Source organism: Leucoraja erinacea, unplaced genomic scaffold (genome assembly GCF_028641065.1).
Source record: "Leucoraja erinacea ecotype New England unplaced genomic scaffold, Leri_hhj_1 Leri_1645S, whole genome shotgun sequence".
NCBI classification, from domain to species: Eukaryota; Metazoa; Chordata; class Chondrichthyes; order Rajiformes; family Rajidae; genus Leucoraja; species Leucoraja erinaceus.
The window spans coordinates 2,676-20,883 of NW_026575941.1; the positions used below are offsets into that span (position 1 = coordinate 2,676).

At 47.2% G+C, this 18,208-nt stretch overlaps 1 protein-coding gene across 1 annotated transcript; it reads right to left on the bottom strand.

Moving 5' to 3' along the window:
* Positions 1 to 1,967: 1,967 nt before the first annotated feature.
* On the bottom strand, positions 1,968 to 17,799 carry LOC129716070 (sialic acid-binding Ig-like lectin 8). Its single transcript, XM_055665949.1, is given in 5 exon segments — positions 1,968 to 2,443; positions 15,186 to 15,479; positions 15,936 to 15,974; positions 15,977 to 16,303; positions 17,007 to 17,799. Coding segments are annotated over 5 exon segments (990 nt in total). The 5' UTR covers positions 17,047 to 17,799; the 3' UTR covers positions 1,968 to 2,153.
* Between the last annotated feature and the right edge of the window lie 409 nt (positions 17,800 to 18,208).

Sequence of the window (18,208 nt, forward strand, 5' to 3'; positions counted from 1 at the left end):
AATGGGGTTAGGAGGGAGAGATAGATCAGCCATGATTGAATGGTGGAGTAGACTTGGCCATTCAACATTCTAATTCTGCCCCTATCATTTATGACGTTTTGAGGGATGTGTTAGTGTGTGTCTACTCACATTCTACAGTGAGGGTCACATCACTCTCTGCTGTCCCGTGTTCATTCACCGCCACACACTGATAAACCCCAGCGTCCTGCCATGCCAGCTGAGGGAACTCCATCCACAGCTCGTTGCTGGAACATGTTGTGTTCAGCGTGACACCGAGATGTACCCACGTCAGGTTAGATGCTGGGGAACTCTGGACGGAGCAGAGGATCGCTGCAAAGTTTCCCCCCTTTACAATCACCCGGGAACTGTTCGCATCATCGTGGAAAGTGATTGAGAGATTTTGTGGAGCATCTGAATGCAAACAAAAGTTTAAACGTGTCAATCTATTTCCCTCATGATCTTTTCACCTCTATAAGATCACCCCTCATCCACCTGCGCTCCAAGGAATAAAGACCCACCCTGCTAAACCTCTCCCTGTAGCTCAGGCCCTCTAGTCCTGACAACATTCTCATAGATCTTCTCTTAACCCTTTCAAGCTTGATAATATCTTTCCTGTAACATGGTGCCCAGAACTGAACACAATATTCTAAATGCAGTATCACCAACGTCTTATACAACTGCAACATGACCTCCCAACTTCTATACTCAATACTCTGACTGATGAAGGGCAGTATGCCGAAAAGCTTTTTTGACCACACGATCTACCTGTGACTTGACCTTCAAGGAACTTTGCACCTGCACTCCTTGATCCCTCTGCTCTACAGCACTCCCCACAGGCCTACCATTTACAGTGTAGGTGCTGCTCATGTTAGACGTCCCAAACTGCAACATCTAACATTGCTCTGATTTAAATTTAATTAACCATTCATCAGCTCATCTGGCCAATGATCAAGTTCCTGCTGCAATCTTCCACAACATTGCAGTTCTGCCACATCCCCTCTCACTGCTCCCCCTCTGTGATGCCTCCTGCTCTCTGATCTTACATTCATTGTTGTTTATCTCTCTACATCATCGTCTGTATCCATCGTTTACCTTATCCCTAACCAGCCTGAAGAACGGCCTCGACCCGAAATGTCACCCATTCCTTCTCTCCAGAGATGCTGCCTGTCCCGCTGAGTTAGTCCAGCTTTTTTGTGTCTATCTTCAGTACGAATGTAAGCTGGCCAATAATGTACCAGAGGATACCAAGTGTTTGTATGGATATATAAAGAGGCAAGAGTGGACGTTGGGCCGCTGGAGAATGATGCAGGAGAAGTCAAGAAATGGAAAAGGAATTGAATAACTATTTTGCATCAGTCTTCACCGTGGAGGACATACAATCCTAGAGAGACAGGGGGTGGAAGTTAGTGGAGTGGCGATTACTAAGGAGAAGGTGATAAGAAAACTGAAAGGTCTGAGGCTGGATAAGTCACCTGGACCAGATGGACTGCACCCCAAGGTTCTGAATGAGGTGGCCTGAGAGATTGTGGAGGCATTAGTTGTGATATTTCAAGAATCACTAGAGTTAGCAGTGGTTGAGCAGTCTAGGACTCTCTTCCTTGGAGCGCAGGAGGATGAGGGGTGATCTTATAGAGGTGTTTAAAATCATGAGAGGAATAGATCGGGTAGATGCACCGAGTCTCTTGCCCAGAGTAGGTGAATCGAGGACCAAACGACACAGGTTCAAGGTGAAGGGGAAAAGATTTAAAAGGAATCTAGGGGGTGACTTTTTCATACAAAGGGTAGTTGTTTTATGGAATGAGCTGCCAGAGGAGGTCATGAGGCTAGGACTATCCCAGCGTTTAAGAAACAGATAAGTACATGGATAGGACAAGTTTGGAGGGATATGGGCCAAACATGGGCAGGTGGGACTAATGTAGCTGGGACATGTAGGCTGTTGAAAGCTGGTTGAGCTGTTGCCACGCTGTATCACTCTCTATAACTCTATGAATCAATGGCTCCATAACTCTATGGCTCTATGAGAAGGCAGGAGAATGGGGTTAGGAGGGAGAGATAGATCAGCCATGATTGAATGGTGGAGTAGACTTGGCCATTCGACATTCTAATTCTGCCCCTATCACTTATGACGTTTTGAGGGATGTGTTAGTGTGTGTCTACTCACATTCTACAGTGAGGGTCACATCCCTCTCTGCTGTCCCGTGTTCATTCACCGCCACACACTGATAGACCCCAGCGTCCTGCCGTGCCAGCTGAGGGAACTGCATCCACAGCTCGTTGCTGGAACATGTTGTGTTCAGCGTGACACCGAGATGTACCCACGTCAGGTTAGATGCTGGGAAACTCTGGACGGAGCAGAGGATCGCTGCAAAGTTTCCTTCCTTTACAATCACCCGGGAACTGTTCGCATCGTGGTGGGAAGTAATTGAGAAATTTTGTGGAGCATCTAAAGACAAACAAAGGTTTAAACGTGTCAATCTATTCCCCTCATGAGCTTTTCACCTCTATAAGATCACCCCTCAGCCACCTGCGCTCCATGGAATAGGGACCCAGCCTGCTAAACCTTTCCCTGTAGCTCAGGCCCTCTACTCCTGACAACATTCTCATAAATCTTCTCTTAACCCTTTCAAGCTTGATAATATCTTTCCTGTAACATGGTGCCCAGAACTGAACACAATATTCTAAATGCAGTATCACCAACGTCTTATACAACTGCAACATGACCTCCCAACTTCTATACTCAATACTCTGACTGATGAAGGGCAGTATGCCGAAAAGCTTTTTTGACCACCTGATCTACCTGTGACTTGACCTTCAAGGAACTTTGCACCTGCACTCCTTGATCCCTCTGCTCTACAGCACTCCCCACAGGCCTACCATTTACTGTGTAGGTGCTGCTCTTGTTAGACGTCCCAAACTGCAACATCTAACATTGCTCTGATTTAAATTTAATTAACCATTCATCAGCTCATCTGGCCAATGATCAAGTTCCTGCTGCAATCTTTCCCAACATTGCAGTTCTACCACATCCCCTCTCACTGCTCCCCCTCTGTGATGCCTCCTGCTCTCCGATCTTACATTCATTGTTGTTTATCTCTCTACATCATCGTCTGTATCCATCGTTTACCTTATCCCTAACCAGCCTGAAGAAGGGCCTCGACCCAAAATGTCACCCATTCCTTCTCTCCAGAGATGCTGCCTGTCCCGCTGAGTTAGTCCAGCTTTTTTGTGTCTATCTTCAGTACGATTGTGAGCTGGCCAATAATGTAACAGAGGATACCAAGAGTTTCTATGGATATATAAAGAGTAAAAAAAGAGGCAAGAGTGGACGTTGGGCCGCTGGAGAATGATGCAGGAGAAGTCAAGAAATGGAAAAGGAATTGAATAACTTTTTTGCATCAGTCTTCACCGTGGAGGACACCATCAGAGTGCATGCAACCCTAGAGAGATAGGGGGTGGAAGTTAGTGGAGTGGCGATTACTAAGGGGAAGGTGCTAGGAAAACTGAAAGGTTTGAGGATGGATAACTCACCTGGACCAGATGGACTGCACCACAAGGTTCTGAATGAGGTGGCCTGAGAGATTGTGGAGGCATTAGTTGTGATATTTCAAGATTCAAGATTCAATTTAATTGTCATTTGAATCTTGAATCTTGAATCTTGAAATATCACAACTAATGACTCCACAATCTCTATTTCAAGAATCACTAGAGTTAGGAGTGGTTCATGAAGGTTGGTAATTTGCAAATATCATCCCGTTGTACAAGAAGGGATCAAAGCAGAAAACGGCAACTATAGGCAGGTTAGCCTGACTTCCGTGGTTGGTAAGATTTTAGATTCAATTGTAAAGGAAGAGGTTACGCAGTACTTAAAAGTTCACGATAAAATGGACCAAAGTCAGCATGGTTTTGTGAAGGGAAGATCTTGCCTGACAAATCTGCTGGTGTTCTTTGAGGAAGTTAATACCAGGACAGACAGAAGGGTGGTTGTGGATGAAAGAAAGCAGTGAAGAAAGCAAATGGCATGTAGGCCTTCATAGCGAGAGGATTTGTGAAAAGGAGCAAGGTGGGACTTCTGCAGTTGTACAGGGCCCTCGTGAGAACACACCTGGAGTATAGTGTGCAGTTTTGGTCACCTAATTTGAGGAAACACATTCTTGCTATTGAGGGAGTGCAACGTGGGTTCAGCAGGTTAATTCCTGGGATGGCAGGACTGACATACAAGGAAATAATGGTTTGACTGGGCTTGCATTCACTGAACTTTAGAAGGATGAGAGGTTCTCTTAAACATAGAACATTTCTCAAGGGATTGGACAGCCTAGATGCAGGAAAAATGTTCCCGATGTTGGGGAAGTCCAGAACCAGGGGCCACAGTTTAAGAATAAGGGGTGGGCCATTTAGGACTGAGTTGAGGAAAATCCTTTTCACCCAGAGAGTTGTGAATTTGTGGAAATCTCTGCCACAGAAAGCAGTGGAGGCCAATTTACTGGATGTTTTCAAGAGAGAGTTAGAATTAGCTCTTAGGGCGAATGGAATCAAGGGATATCGGGAGAAAGCAGGAAAGGGGTACTAAATTTGGATGATCAGCCGTGATCATGTTGAATGGCGGTGCTGTTTGGAAGGGCAGAATGGCCTACTCCTGCACCTGTTTTCTATGTTTCTTTACCTAATTTTTCAGAAAGTCTTCAATAAGGTGCCGTACGTCAGGCTGCTGGGGAAGATGAGAACCCATGGTATTAAAGGGAAGATAATAGCATGGATAGCGGATTGGCTGGATGGCAGAAGGCAAAGAGTTGCAATAAAAAGAGCTTTATCATGTTGGCTGCCAGTGACCAGTGGAGTCTGCAAGGGTAGGTGCTGGGGCCGCTTCTCATAACGTTGTATATTAATGATTTGGATAAGGGGATTGAAGGCTTTGTGGCCAAGTTTGCAGATGATGCTAAGGTAGGTAGCGTAGAGAAAGCAAGGACTCTGCAGAAGGACTTGGATAGGTTAGTAGAGGGCAAAGAAGTAGCAGATGAAATTCAGTATTGCAAAGTGTGAAGTCATGCATTTTGATAATGAGAGTAAAGGTGTAGAGTATTTTCTAAATGGAGAGAGAATCCAGAAATCGGAGGTGAAAAGCCGGTGAAACGGTAGAAAAGAATGCAAAGTCAATGCTAGCATTTATATCAAGAGGTCTGGAATACAAAAAACAGGGATGTACTGCTCAGATTCAGATTCAGATTCAATTTCAGATTCAATTTTAATTGTCATTGTCAGTGTACAATACAGAGACAACGAAATGCATTTCGTTTCGAAATGCTGAGGCTCTATAAGGCGCTGGTCAGGCCGTATTTGGTATGTTGTGAGCAGATTTCGGCCCCATATCTGAGGAAGGATGTGTTGGCTCTGGGGAGGGTCCATTGGATGTTTCCAGGAATGAGTGGGTTAGCATATGATGAGCGCTTGACAGCACTGAGCCTCTACTCACTGGAGATCAGAAGGTTGAGATGGGGACATGGAAACTTACAGAATAATGAAAGGCATAGATAGAGTGGATGTGGAGAGGATGTCTCCACTGGTGGGACAGTCTAGGACCAGTGGGCATAGCCTCAGAATTAAAGGGCACTCTTTTAGAAAGGAGGTGAGGAAGAATGTCTTTAGTCAGCTGGTAGTCAGCAGATAGAGGACCAGGAACCGTTGGTGTGGGAGGAGCAACGTCCGAGCGTTAGGCTTAAAACCCGAGCGCGGGGCTTTGTTTTACAGAGGCGGTTGGAGCGGGAGGAACCCAAATCTGTAACGTTCCATTCGCATTTCAAAACAAGTGGGCTTGAGGAAGCTGCTGATTGGTGGAAGCGGACTAGAGAAAGCAGCTGATTTGGAGTCAGATCCCTGCTGATTTCTTCCAGCACTTTGTATTGTATCCTGGGTAAGGGGGGAGAATGAGGGCCAGGGCAGTTTACTGTTCTGGATGTTAGATGTGGGAGGTCATGGAGTCTGATAGCCCTCCAGACATCCACATCTGTGCCAGGTGTGTCGAGATGGGGCTCCTAAGGGACCGTATTAGGAACCTGGAGCAGCAGCTCGATGACCTCTGTCTGGTCAGGGAGAGTGAGAAGGTCATAGAGAGGAGTTACAGAGTGGTGGTGACTGCAAGACCACGGGAGGCAGAAAAGTGGGTCATGGTTAGGAGGGGCAAGGGGCAGAGGCAGGGACTAGAGGGTACCCCGGTGTCTGTACACCTTGGCAATAAGTACTCCTGTTTGAGCACTGTTGGGGGGCACAGCCTACCTGGGGGTAGTGACAGTGGCCAGGCCTCCGGTACAGAGACCGGCCCTGTTGCACAGAAGGGTAGGGAAAAGAAAAGGAGGGCATTAGTAATAGGGGACTCTTTAGTTAGAGGGCCAGACAGGCGATTCTGTGGACGCAGTCAGGAGACCCGGATGGTAGTTTGCCTCCCTGGTGCCAGCGTCTGGGATGTGTCTGAACGTGTCCAAGATATCCTGAAATGGGAGGGATAGGAGCCTGAGTTTGTGGTACATATAGGTACCATTGACATAGGTAGAAAAAGAGAAGAGGTCCTGAAAGGAGAATTTAGGGAGTTTGGAGGAGAGTTAAGGAGAAGGACCGCAAAGGTTACAATCTCAGGATTACTGCCTGTGCCATGCGACAGTGAGAGTAGGAATGGAGTGAGGTGGAGGATAAATGCGTGGCTGAAGGACTGGTGCAGAGAGCAGGGATTCAAGTTTCTGGATCATTGGGACCTCTTTTGGAAAGGACGGGTTGCACTTGAACCCGAGGGGGACCAATATCCTGGCGGGGAGATTTGCAAAGGCTACTGGGAAGACTTTAAACTAGAACGGTTGGGGGGAGGGACTCAAATAGAGAAAGCTAGTAGACAGTGTGTGAGGCAGGAGGCAGAGAAGGGAAGCACTCAGACCCAACATGTAGGGGCGAAAGAAGACAAATATAATAAACAGAGAATAAGAGCTGGTGGATTTCTTAAATGTGTGAGCAGAGAGACAGAGGGGTGTAAAACTAGGGTAGAAGCAATAGTTAGCAAGGTGAAAAGTAAAAGTGGCAGGCAGACAAATCCAGGGCAAAAATCAAAAAGGGCCACTTTTCAACATCATTGTATGAGGGGTAAGAGTGTTGTAAAAACAAGCCGGAAGGCTTTATGTCTCAGGTACACAAAAATGCTGGAGAAACTCAGCGGGTGCAGTAGCATCTATGGAGCGAAGGAAATAGGCGACGTTTCATAGAAACATAGAAACATAGTTTTGGGCTTTATGTCTCAATGCAAGGAGCATTCTTAATAAGGTGGATGAGTTGAATGTGCAGATAGTTATTAATGAATATGATATAGTTGGACAAGGCTCCAGGGTGACCAAGGCCGGGAGCTGAACATCCAGGGATGTTCAATATTCAGGAGGGATAGACAGAAACGAGAAGGAGGTGGGGTAGCATTGCTGGTTAGCAAGGAGATTAACACAATAGAAAGGAAGGACATTAGCTTGGAGGATGTGGAATCGATATGGGTAGAGCTGTGAAACACTAAGGGGCAGAAAACGCTAGTGGGAGTTGTGTACAGGCCACCCAACAGTAGTAGTGGAGTTGGAGATGGCATCAAACAGGAATTTAGAAATGCGTGCAATAAAGGTAAAACAGTTATAATGGGTGACTTCAATCTACATATAGATTGGGTGAATCAAATTGGCAGGGTGCTGAGGAAGAGGATTTCTTGGAATGTATGCGGGATAGTTTTCTAAACGACCATGTAGAGGAACCAATGAGAGAGCAGGCTATTCTAGACTGGGTATTGAGTAATGATGAAGGGTTAAGGGCCTGTCCCAAGAGCATGCGACTGCATGCGGCAAGCTCAAACTAACGTGGTCGCTTGAGCCGTACGGCCTCGCGGGGCCAGTCCCACTTCGATCGCCGGAGCCGTATAGAGATGTGCGGAGCAGGTCCCAACATCGCACGGGGCTCCGAAAAACCGACAGTTCAAAAATTCCGCGCAGCAACGGCCTGCCGGCCCGCAGCCCCATTGAGGCCGTACGCACTACCTCAACGGGCATGTGCAGGGTCTCGACGCCCTACGCAGCATCTTGACAGCGTACGCCTAGCGTGACCATCCCGCGGACTTTGCTCAAACTTCACCTCAACTCGTACGGGATCACTCGAACTACGCGCGGCCCCCGCTTCCGGTTTGGTCGCGCTCGCTGCATGCGGTTGCATGCTGGTGGGACAGGCCCTGTACGGGGATCACTCAACCTCCGCGCGGCCCCCGCTTCCGGTTTGGTCGCGCTTGCCGCATGCGGTCGCATGCTCGTGGGACAGGCACTTTAGTTAACAGTCTTGTTGTGCGTGGCCCCTTGGGCAAGATTGACCATAATATGGTTGAGTTCTTCATTAGGATGGAGAGTGACGTAATTAATTCAGAAACAAGGATTCTGAACTTAAAGAAAGGTAACTTTGAGGGTATGAGACGTGAATTGGCCAAGATTGACTGGCAATTAATTCTTAAAGGGTTGACGGTGGATAGCTAATGGAAGGCATTTAAAGACTGCATGGATGAACTACAAAAATTGTTCTTCCCAGTTTGGCAAAAGAATAAATCAGGGAAGTTAGTGCATTCATGGATAACAAGGCAAATCAGGGATAGTATCAAAACAAAAGATGAAGCATACAAATTGGCCAGAAAAAGCAGCCTACCAGAGGACTAGGAGAAATTCAGAGTCCAGCAGAGGAGGACAAAGGGCTTATTTAGGGAAGGGAAAATAGATTATGAAAGAAAACTGGCAGGGAACATAAAAACTGACTGCATAAGTTGTATAGATATGTGAAGAGAAAAAGATTAGTCAAAACAAATGTAGGTACCTTGCAGTCAGAAACATGTGATCATGGGGAACAAGGACATGGCAGACCAATTGAATAACTACTTTGGTTCTGTCTTCATTGAGGAGGACGTAAATAATCTGCCGGAAATAGCTGGGGACCGGTGGTCAAATGAGATGGAACTGAGTGAAATCCAGGTTAGCCGGGAAGTGGTGTTAGGTAAATTGAATGGATGAAAGGCCGATAAATCCCCAGGGCCAGATCGGCTGCATCCCAGAGTTCTTAAGGGAGTAGCCACAGAAATAGTGGATGCATTAGTGATAATTTTTCAAAACTCTTTAGATTCTGGAGTAGTTCCTGAGGATTGGAGGGTAGTTAATGTAACCCCACTTTTAAAAAAAGGAGGGAGAGAGAAAACGGGGAATTACAGACCAGTTAGTCTAACATCGGTAGTGGGGAAACTGCTAGAGTCAGTTATTAAAGATGGAATAGCAGCGCATTTGAAAAGTGGTGAAATCATTGGACAAAGTCTGCATGGATTTATGAAAGGTAAATCATGTCTGACGAATCTTATAGAATTTTTTGAGTATGTAACTAGTAGAGTGGATAAGGGATAACCATATAACCATATAATATAACCATATAACAATTACAGCACGGAAACAGGCCATCTCGACCCTTCTAGTCCGTGCCGAACACATAATCTCCCCTAGTCCCATATACCTGCGCTTAGACCATAACCCTCCATTCCCTTCCCATCCATATAACTATCCAATTTATTTTTAACCAGTGGATGTGTTATATCTGGACTTTCAGAAGACTTTCGACAAGGTCCCACATAAGAGATTAGTATGCAAACTTAAAGCACACGGTATTGGAGGTTCAGTATTGATGTGGATAGAGAACTGGCTGGAAGACAAGAAGCAAAGAGTACGAATAAATGGGTCCTTTTCAGAATGGCAGGCAGTGACTAGTGGGGTACCGCAAGGCTCAGTGCCGGGACCCCAGCTATTTACAATATATATTAATGATTTGGACTAGGGAATTGAATGCAACATATCCAAGTTTGTGGATGACATGAGGCTGGGGGGCAGTGTTAGCTGAGAGGAGGATGCTAGGAGGCTGCAAGGTGACTTGGATAGGTTGGGTGTGTGGGAAAATGCACGGCAGATGCAGTATAATGTGGATAAATGTGAGGTTCTCCACTTTGGTGGCAAAATCAGGAAAGTAGATTATTATCTGAATTGTGGCCGATTAGGGAAAGGGGAGATGCAACGAGACGTGGGTGTCATGGTACACCAGTCATTGAAAGTAGGCATACAGGTGCAGCAGGCAGTGAAGAAAGCGAATGGTATGTTGGCATTCATAGCAAAAGGATTTAAGTATAGGAGCAGGGAGGTTCTACTGCAGTTGGACAGGCTCTTGGTGAAACCGCACCTGGAGTGTTGCGTACAGTTTTGGTCTCCTAATATGAGGAAAAACATTCTTGCCATAGAGGGAGTACAGAGAAGGTTCACCAGACTGATTCCTGGGATGGCAGGACTTTCATATGAAGAAAGACTGAATAGACTCGGCTTGTACTCACTGGAGTTTAGAAGATTGAGGGGGGTTCTTATTGAAACTTACAAAATTCTTAAGAGGTTGGACAGGCTAGGTGCATGAAGATTGTTCCCGATGTTGGGGAAGTCCAGAACAAGGGTTCCCAGTTTAAGGATAAGGGGGAAGTATTTTAGGACTGAGATGAGAAAAACATTTTTCACACAGAGAGTGGTGAATCTGTGGAATTCTCTGCCACAGAAAGTAGTTGAGGCCAGTTCATTGGCTATATTGAAGAGGTACTTAGATGTGGCCCTTGTGGCTAAGGGGATCAGGGGGTATGGAGAGAAGTCAGGTACGGTATACTGAGTTGGATGATCAGCCATGATCATATTGAATGGTGGTGCAGGCTCGAAGGGCCGAATGGCGTACTCCTGCACCTATTTTCTATGTTTCTATCAGGGGCTACGGAGCATTTTTGAAAGTGGGGGGGCTGAGCGATCACTGATCACCGGCCTTGCGGTTAATCGGCGAGGGAGTTGAGCGACTGTGTGGGAGGAAGGTGCTCCCACGGTTGGGACCTTTTGAAATTTGGTGCGTTAAAATCATGTTTTAGTGCCTTGTAGAAGTATGATTTCAATGTTTTTTGTTTGAAGTATTTTTAAGATATTATAGGGCCCACATCAGAGATAGGAGCAGGTGATTATTATTTTTGTTATTGCTAGATCTCCAAAAAACTAGGAGATAATAATACAGGCCACCCCCACCTCAAATAGTGGTGGGACATATCCCTTATCATTTAGAATCATCAAACAATGACAATAGTAAAGGGGGTATATGTTTGTGGGAACATCACTTTTTTAAAAAGAAAGAGTTTTGAGAAATCTAAAATGCATTAGAAATATACATTTCAATGCACCCTCTTGCCCAGAGTAGATGAATCGAGGACCAGAGGACAGAATTAAGGTGAAAGGGATGAAATTTCATATGAATCTGAGGGGTAACTTTTTCACCACAAAGGATGGTGGGTGTATGGAACAAGCTGCCAGAGGAGGTAGTTGAGGCAGGGACTATCCCAACATTGAAGAAACAGTTAGACTGATACATGGATAGGACAGGTTTGGAGGGATATTGACCAAAAGCAGGTAGTGTAGCTGGGACATGTTGGCGGGTGTGGGCAAATTGGGTCGAAGGGCCTATTTTCACACTGTATCACTCTATGACTACAGTATACCTCCACCATGCATGAATGCTTTAAAATCAAGTGATCGAGTTTTATTGCCATTTATTCAAGCATGACCAAGTTACATAGAAACATAGAAAATAGGTGCAGGAATACGCCATTCGGCTCTTCGAGCAAGCAGTGCCACTCAATATGATCATGGCTGTTCATCTAAAATCAGTACCCCTTTCCTGTTTTTTCCCCATATCCCTTGATTTCGCTAGCCCCAAGAGCTAAATGTAACTCTCACTTGAAAACATCCAGTGAATTGGCCTCGACTGCCTTCTGTGGCAGGGAATTCCATAGATTCACAACTCTCTGGGTGAAGAAAGTTTGTCCTCATCTCAATCCTAGATGGCGTACCTCTTATTCTTAAACTGTGACCCCTGGTTCTGGACTCCCCCAACATCGGGAACATTTTTCCTGCAGTTACAGTAAGTGAAAATCTGACAGGCCCGTTTTCGGACTGAGAGTCGGGTAGTTGGAAACGAGTGATATAAACGGCACAAATAAATGAAAGATATGCAATAGTAACGATGATCAGGTAAAACATCGAGCCCACAATGGTCCATTGTTGGCTCTGGGGTAGGTGATAACGATTTATACAGGCAATGAAACTCAAGAGGACAACAGTGAATAAAAGACGTAACTCACCTGAAATGTCAGCTACCCTTGTCCTCCAGGATTGAAGGCCTGAGCTACAGGGCGGTTGGGGCAGGCTGGGACTCCTTGGAGTGCAGGAGGATGAGGAGTGATCTTATAGAGGTGTGCAAAATCATTTGGAAAAATTGATCAGGTAGATGCACAGTCTCTTGCCCAGAGTAGGGGAATCGAGGACCAGAGGACATAGATTGAAGATGAGAGGGGAGAAGATTTAATGGAACCTGAGGGTTAACTTTTTTCCACATAAAGGGTGGTGGGTGTATGGAATGAGCTTCCGGAGGAGGTAGTTGTGGCTGGGACCATCCCAATGTTTAAGAAACAGTTGTACAGGTACATGGATAGGACAGGTTTGGAGGGACATGGGCCAAACGGAGGCATGTGGGACTAGTGTAGATGGGGCATGTTGGCCGGTTGACTCTATCTACACCTCACGCTGCTTTGGAAAGGCCAGTAGCATAATCAAGGACGAGTCGCTCCCCAGCCACTCCCTCTCCTCCCCTCTCCCATCAGTCAAGAAGTACAGAAGTGTGAAAATGCATAGCTCCAGATTCAAGGACAGTTTCTTCCCAGCTGTTATCCGGCAACTGAACCATCCTACCACAACCAGAGAGTAGTCCCGAATTAATCTTTGATAGGACTTTACTGTTTTTTTCTTGCACTAAACGCAATTGCCTTATCTAGTATGTGTACACAGTGGATGACAGTATTGTTATCGTGTAGACACAAAAAACTGGAATAAGGCAGGATCGCTGAGTTATCTTTAATGGATCCTGAGGGGTAACTTTGTTTTCATGCAGAGTGTGGTGAGTGTATGGAACATTGAAACATAGAAAATAGGTGCAGGAGGAGGCCATTCGGCCCTTCGGGCCAGCACCGCCAATCATTGTGAACATGGCTGATCGTCCCCAATCAATAACCCATGCCTGCCTTCTCCCCATATCCCTTGATTCCACTAGCCCCTGGAACTCTATCTAACTGTCTCTTAAATCCATCTGGTGATTTGGCCTCCACTGCCCTCTGTGGCAGGGAATTCCACAAATTCACAACTCTCTGGGTGAAAAAGTTTTTTCTCACCTCAGTCTTAAATGGCTTCCCCTTTATTCTAAGACTGTGGCCCCTGGTTCTGGACTCGCCCAACATTGGGAACATTATCCTGCACTAGCTTGTCCAGTCCTTTTTATAAGGAACGAGCTGGGACCATTGCAACGTTTAAAAAATAGTTGGATAGATAACATGGATAGGACATGTTTGGAGGGATATGGGCCGAAGTAGGGCAGGTGGGACGAGTATAGATGGGGCTCGTTGGCCGGTGTGGGCAAGTTGGGCCAAAGGACCTGTAACCATGCTGTAAGACTCTATGACTCTAAAGACACTGCCTGACCCACTGAGTTGCTCCACTACTTTGTGTTTAAGCAACGTGAGGAGTGACGATACATAGAGGGAGGCATTGAAGGTTTCTGGGTGGAAAGACCAATATAATCCAACAACGTCAGGCAGAGGTGAGACAGGCTACATACAGGTGGGGAACAAACAAGGCTGTAGATGTGGGCGGCACGGTGGCGCAGTGGGTAGAGCCTCACAGCGCCAGAGACCCGGGTTCAATCCTGACCACCCGTGCCTTTCTGTACGGAGTTTGCACGTTCTCCCCGTGACCTGCGTGGGTTTTCTCCAAGATCTTGAGGATGTGTGTGTGTATGTGTGTTTGAGTGAATGAGTGCATGTGTGTGTGTGAGAGAGAGAGAGAGAGATAGAGGGAGATAGAGACCGCGTGTGTGTGGCGATTGTTTGTGAGAGAATGTGTGTGTGTGTGTGTGTGTGTGTGTGCAAGTGCAAGTGCGAGTGCGAGTGAGAGTGTGTGTGTTAGTGAATTCCAGCATCTCTCATGGGCCAATAAACCATCTGCCTTTACATAGACATGACAGTGTGTGTCTACACACATTCTACAGTGAGGGTCACATCCCTCTCTGCTGTCCCATGGTCATTCTCCACCACACACTGATAGACCCCAGCATCACCCAGGAATTGTTCACATTGTCGGGGGAAGTGATTGAGAGATTCTGGGGGGCGTCTGCAAACAGATAACATTCAGCAACCAGTTTTGCGGCACTTTCGGTGATCCTTGTAAAAGACTTTAGTCTTCAGACTGTAGAGATCCACTGCGGAAATAGGCCCTTCAGCCCACGGAGTCCGCGCCAACCATCGATCACACATTCACACACTAGTTCTATGTTTAGGGAAATGAGAGATATAGACGATGGTGTAGAGACATATAGAACAAAGAATGAAAGATATGCAAAAAGTTAACGATGATAAAGGAAACAGGCCGTTGTTAGCTGTTTGTTGGGTGAGAACGAGAAGCTGATGAGACTTGGGTGGGGGAGGGATGGAGAGAGAGGGAATGCCGGGGCTACCTGAAGTTAGAGAAATCAATATACATACCACTGGGCTGTAAACTGCCCAAGCAAAATATGAGATGCTGATCCTCCAATTTGCATTTAACCTCACTCTGACAATGGTGGTGTCCGAGGACAGAAAGTTCAGTGTGGGAATGGGAAGGAGAATTAATGTGTTTAGCAACCAGGAGATCAGGTAGGTCATACATCTCTCTACATCATCGTCTATATCTCTCGTTTCCCTTTCCTGTAACTTTCAGTCTGAAGAAGGCTCTCGACCCGAAACGTCACCCATTCCTTCTCTCCAGAGATGCTGCCTGTCCTGCTGAGTTTCTCCAGCTTTTGGTGTTGATTTGATTAGTACAGGTGTCAGAGGATATGGGGAGAAGGCAGAAGAAAGGGGTTAGGAGAGAGAGATTGATCAGCCATGATTGAATGGCAGAGTAGAGTTGATGGGCTGAATGGCCTAATTCTGTACCTATCGTCTATGACCTTATATACCAGCACTGCTAATAGATTATTGATGTTCCTGCACAATAAACGATCTCCGTACTTACATTCCACAGTCAGTGTGAGGGTCTGCTCCGATGACACAGTTGGGTATGTGACTCTGCAGGTGAGGTTTTGCCCGTGATGTTTGAGCGCTGGGGTCAGGGACAGAACAGAAGTATATGTCAGAGTGTCACCCTGCTGAGTTACGCTGTGTGAGGCTGACGGTGGTTCATCAGCGGGGGTGACCCAGGTTAAGGTGGGTGCCGTTCCATTACACGTGGTGTTGAAGGAGCAGGTCATGTCCACAGGCTTTCCTGCCACCAATTCAGCAGGGAATATCGTGGGTTTATCCGTGAAATCTAACACACAGAGAAACAAATACTGTTAGTTAAATATCACTGGATACATCGGTTCACATCGAAATCCCAGTCCCACACGAGCAAGGATGTTTTTACAAGGTATAGAAGTGTGAAAACACACACCTCCAGATTCAGGGACAGTTTCTTCCCAGCTGTTATCAGGCAACTGAATCATTCTACCACAACCAGGGAGCGGTCCTGAACTACTATCTGCCTCAGCAGAAAGACTATACATGATTGCAATCGAGCCATTTGCAGTGTATGGATACATGATAAGGGAATAACGTTTAGTGCAAGGTAAAGCCAGCAAAGTCCAATCAAGGATAGTCCGATGGGTCACCAGTGAGGTCGACAGTAGTTCAACACTGCTCTCTGGTTGTGGTAGGTTGGTTCAGTTGCCTGATAACAGCTGGGAGAAACTGTTGAGTGAATGAGTGAATTATACAGAGCACTTACCAGTAACAGTGAGCTGTGTTACAGGGAGGTAGTTGTAAACTTATTTCCCCCTCCGAATTCAACTCTGAAAAAATAAGGACCTGCATCTTGCTGCGTGACGTTGTCTATAACCAGGGAACAGTCGTTGTCTTTCAGGATTCCTGACAGCCGGGTCCGATGCTGAAACTTTGTTGATTCTAGACTGTGATCCCCGGAGTGGAAGGCTACAGGATCTTTGTGTTGTGACCCACTGTTAAACCAGATTCCAGTCCGTGGTTTACTGTTCAGTTACGACGGGTACCAGTAGTGACACGGAATCCGTGCACACAAACCATTCTGCGCTGTCACAGCTCCGGGATTCCACGCACTCCACTCTCCCGACATCACGGCTGAGGAGAGAAGGAACAATCTTTAGCAGTGAACACCCTGTCAGTTCACTGGACTTTCCACACCGTTTATCCTGCGCTGTGGACCCGGTGTGAACAGAGCGTAGAAGAGCAGCATGGTGGCGTAGTGGTAGAGTCTCCCTCCTCACCGCCCCTCCCCCAGTGCATCACTCCCTCCTCACCGCCCCTCCCCCAGTGCATCACTCCCTCCTCACCGCCCCTCCCCCAGTGCATCACTCCCTCCTCACCGCCCCTCCCCCAGTCACTCCCTCCTCACCGCCCCTCCCCCAGTGCATCACCGCCCCTCCCCCAGTGCATCACTCCCTCCTCACCGCCCCTCCCACAGTGCATCACTCCCTCCTCACCGCCCCTCCCCCAGTGCATCACTCCCTCCTCACCGCCCCTCCCCCCCCATCCTCCCTCCTCACCGCCCCTCCCACCACATCACCCCTCCTCACCGCCCCCCCCCCAGTGCATCACTCCCCCCTCACCCCCCCCTCCCCCCTCCCCCAGCATCACTCCCCCAGTCCCCTCCTCACCGCCCCTCCCCCAATGCATCACCGCCCCTCCCCCAGTGCATCACTCCCTCCTCACCGCCCCTCCCCCAGTGCATCACTCCCTCCTCACCGTGCATCACTCCCTCCTCACCGCCCCTCCCCCAGTGCATCACTCCCCGTAAACACTTCTGAGTTGCTGCTGATGGTACCTTGGAGAAGGGAGAGGAGGAAGAACGATCTCCCGATCATTGTCCGATCCCAGATATCCCGTCAGTTACCCGATCTCCCGGTCTGGAAGAGAAAGTTATTGCAGTAAAACTCCAGCGACCAATATACATTAAGCAACATGGATGCAATGCTGAGGCTCTATGAGGAGCTGGTGAGGCCACATTTGGAATATTGTGAGGAATTTTGAGCCCCGCATCTGATGAAGGATGTGCTGGCTCTGGAGAGGGTCCAGAGGAGGTTTACAGGAATGGTCCCAGGAATGAGTGTGTTTACATATGAGAGTGTTTGTCAGCACTGGGTCTGTACTAGCTGGAGTTTAGAAGAATGAGGGAGGACCGCATTGAAACTTACCGAATAGTGAAAGGCTTGGATAGAGTGGATGTGGAAAGGACTTTTCCACTACTGGGAGGGTCATAGCCTCAGAATTCAACGTTCTTCTAGGAAGGAGATGAGGAGGAATTTCTTTAGTGAGAGGGTGGTGAATCTGTGGAATTCTTTGCCACAGAAGGCTGTGGCGGCCCAGTCAGTGGATATTGTTGAGGCAGAGAAAGATAGATTGTGAATTTGTCCGGGTGTCACGGGTTATAGGGAGAAGGCAGGAGAATGGGATTAGTAGGGAGAGATGGATCAGCCATGATTAAAAGGCGGAGTAGATTTGATGGGCTGAATGGCCTAATTCTGCTCCTATCACATGTCTGTAAATATCACCAACAGCATACGCTGCACCAACTACATTGAAGCTGTGGTCAATAAAGCAACTGATGTCTCATCTTGCTCAAAAGATGAAGGAAGTTCAGCATTTCTCCAGTGACTCACACCAACTTCTCCACATGAACTGTGAAAGAACACTGTTAGGTTGCATTACACTTTGGTTTGGGACCAGCTCTGCCCAAGACCACAAGAAATTGCTCAGAGCTTAGTTTAGTTTAGAGATACAGCACAGAAACAGGCTCCCACGGCCCACAGACCATGCCGACCACTTCACACACTAGTTCTATGTTTACTTTTTGAGATACAACACGGAAACTGGACCTTTACCCCACCGTGCCCGCATCGACCATCGATCACCCGTTCACACACTAGTTCTGTGTTTAGTCTAGAGATACAACGTGGAAACAGGCCCTTCGACCCATCGAGTCTGTGCCGACCAGCGATCCCCCGCACACTAACACTATCCTACACA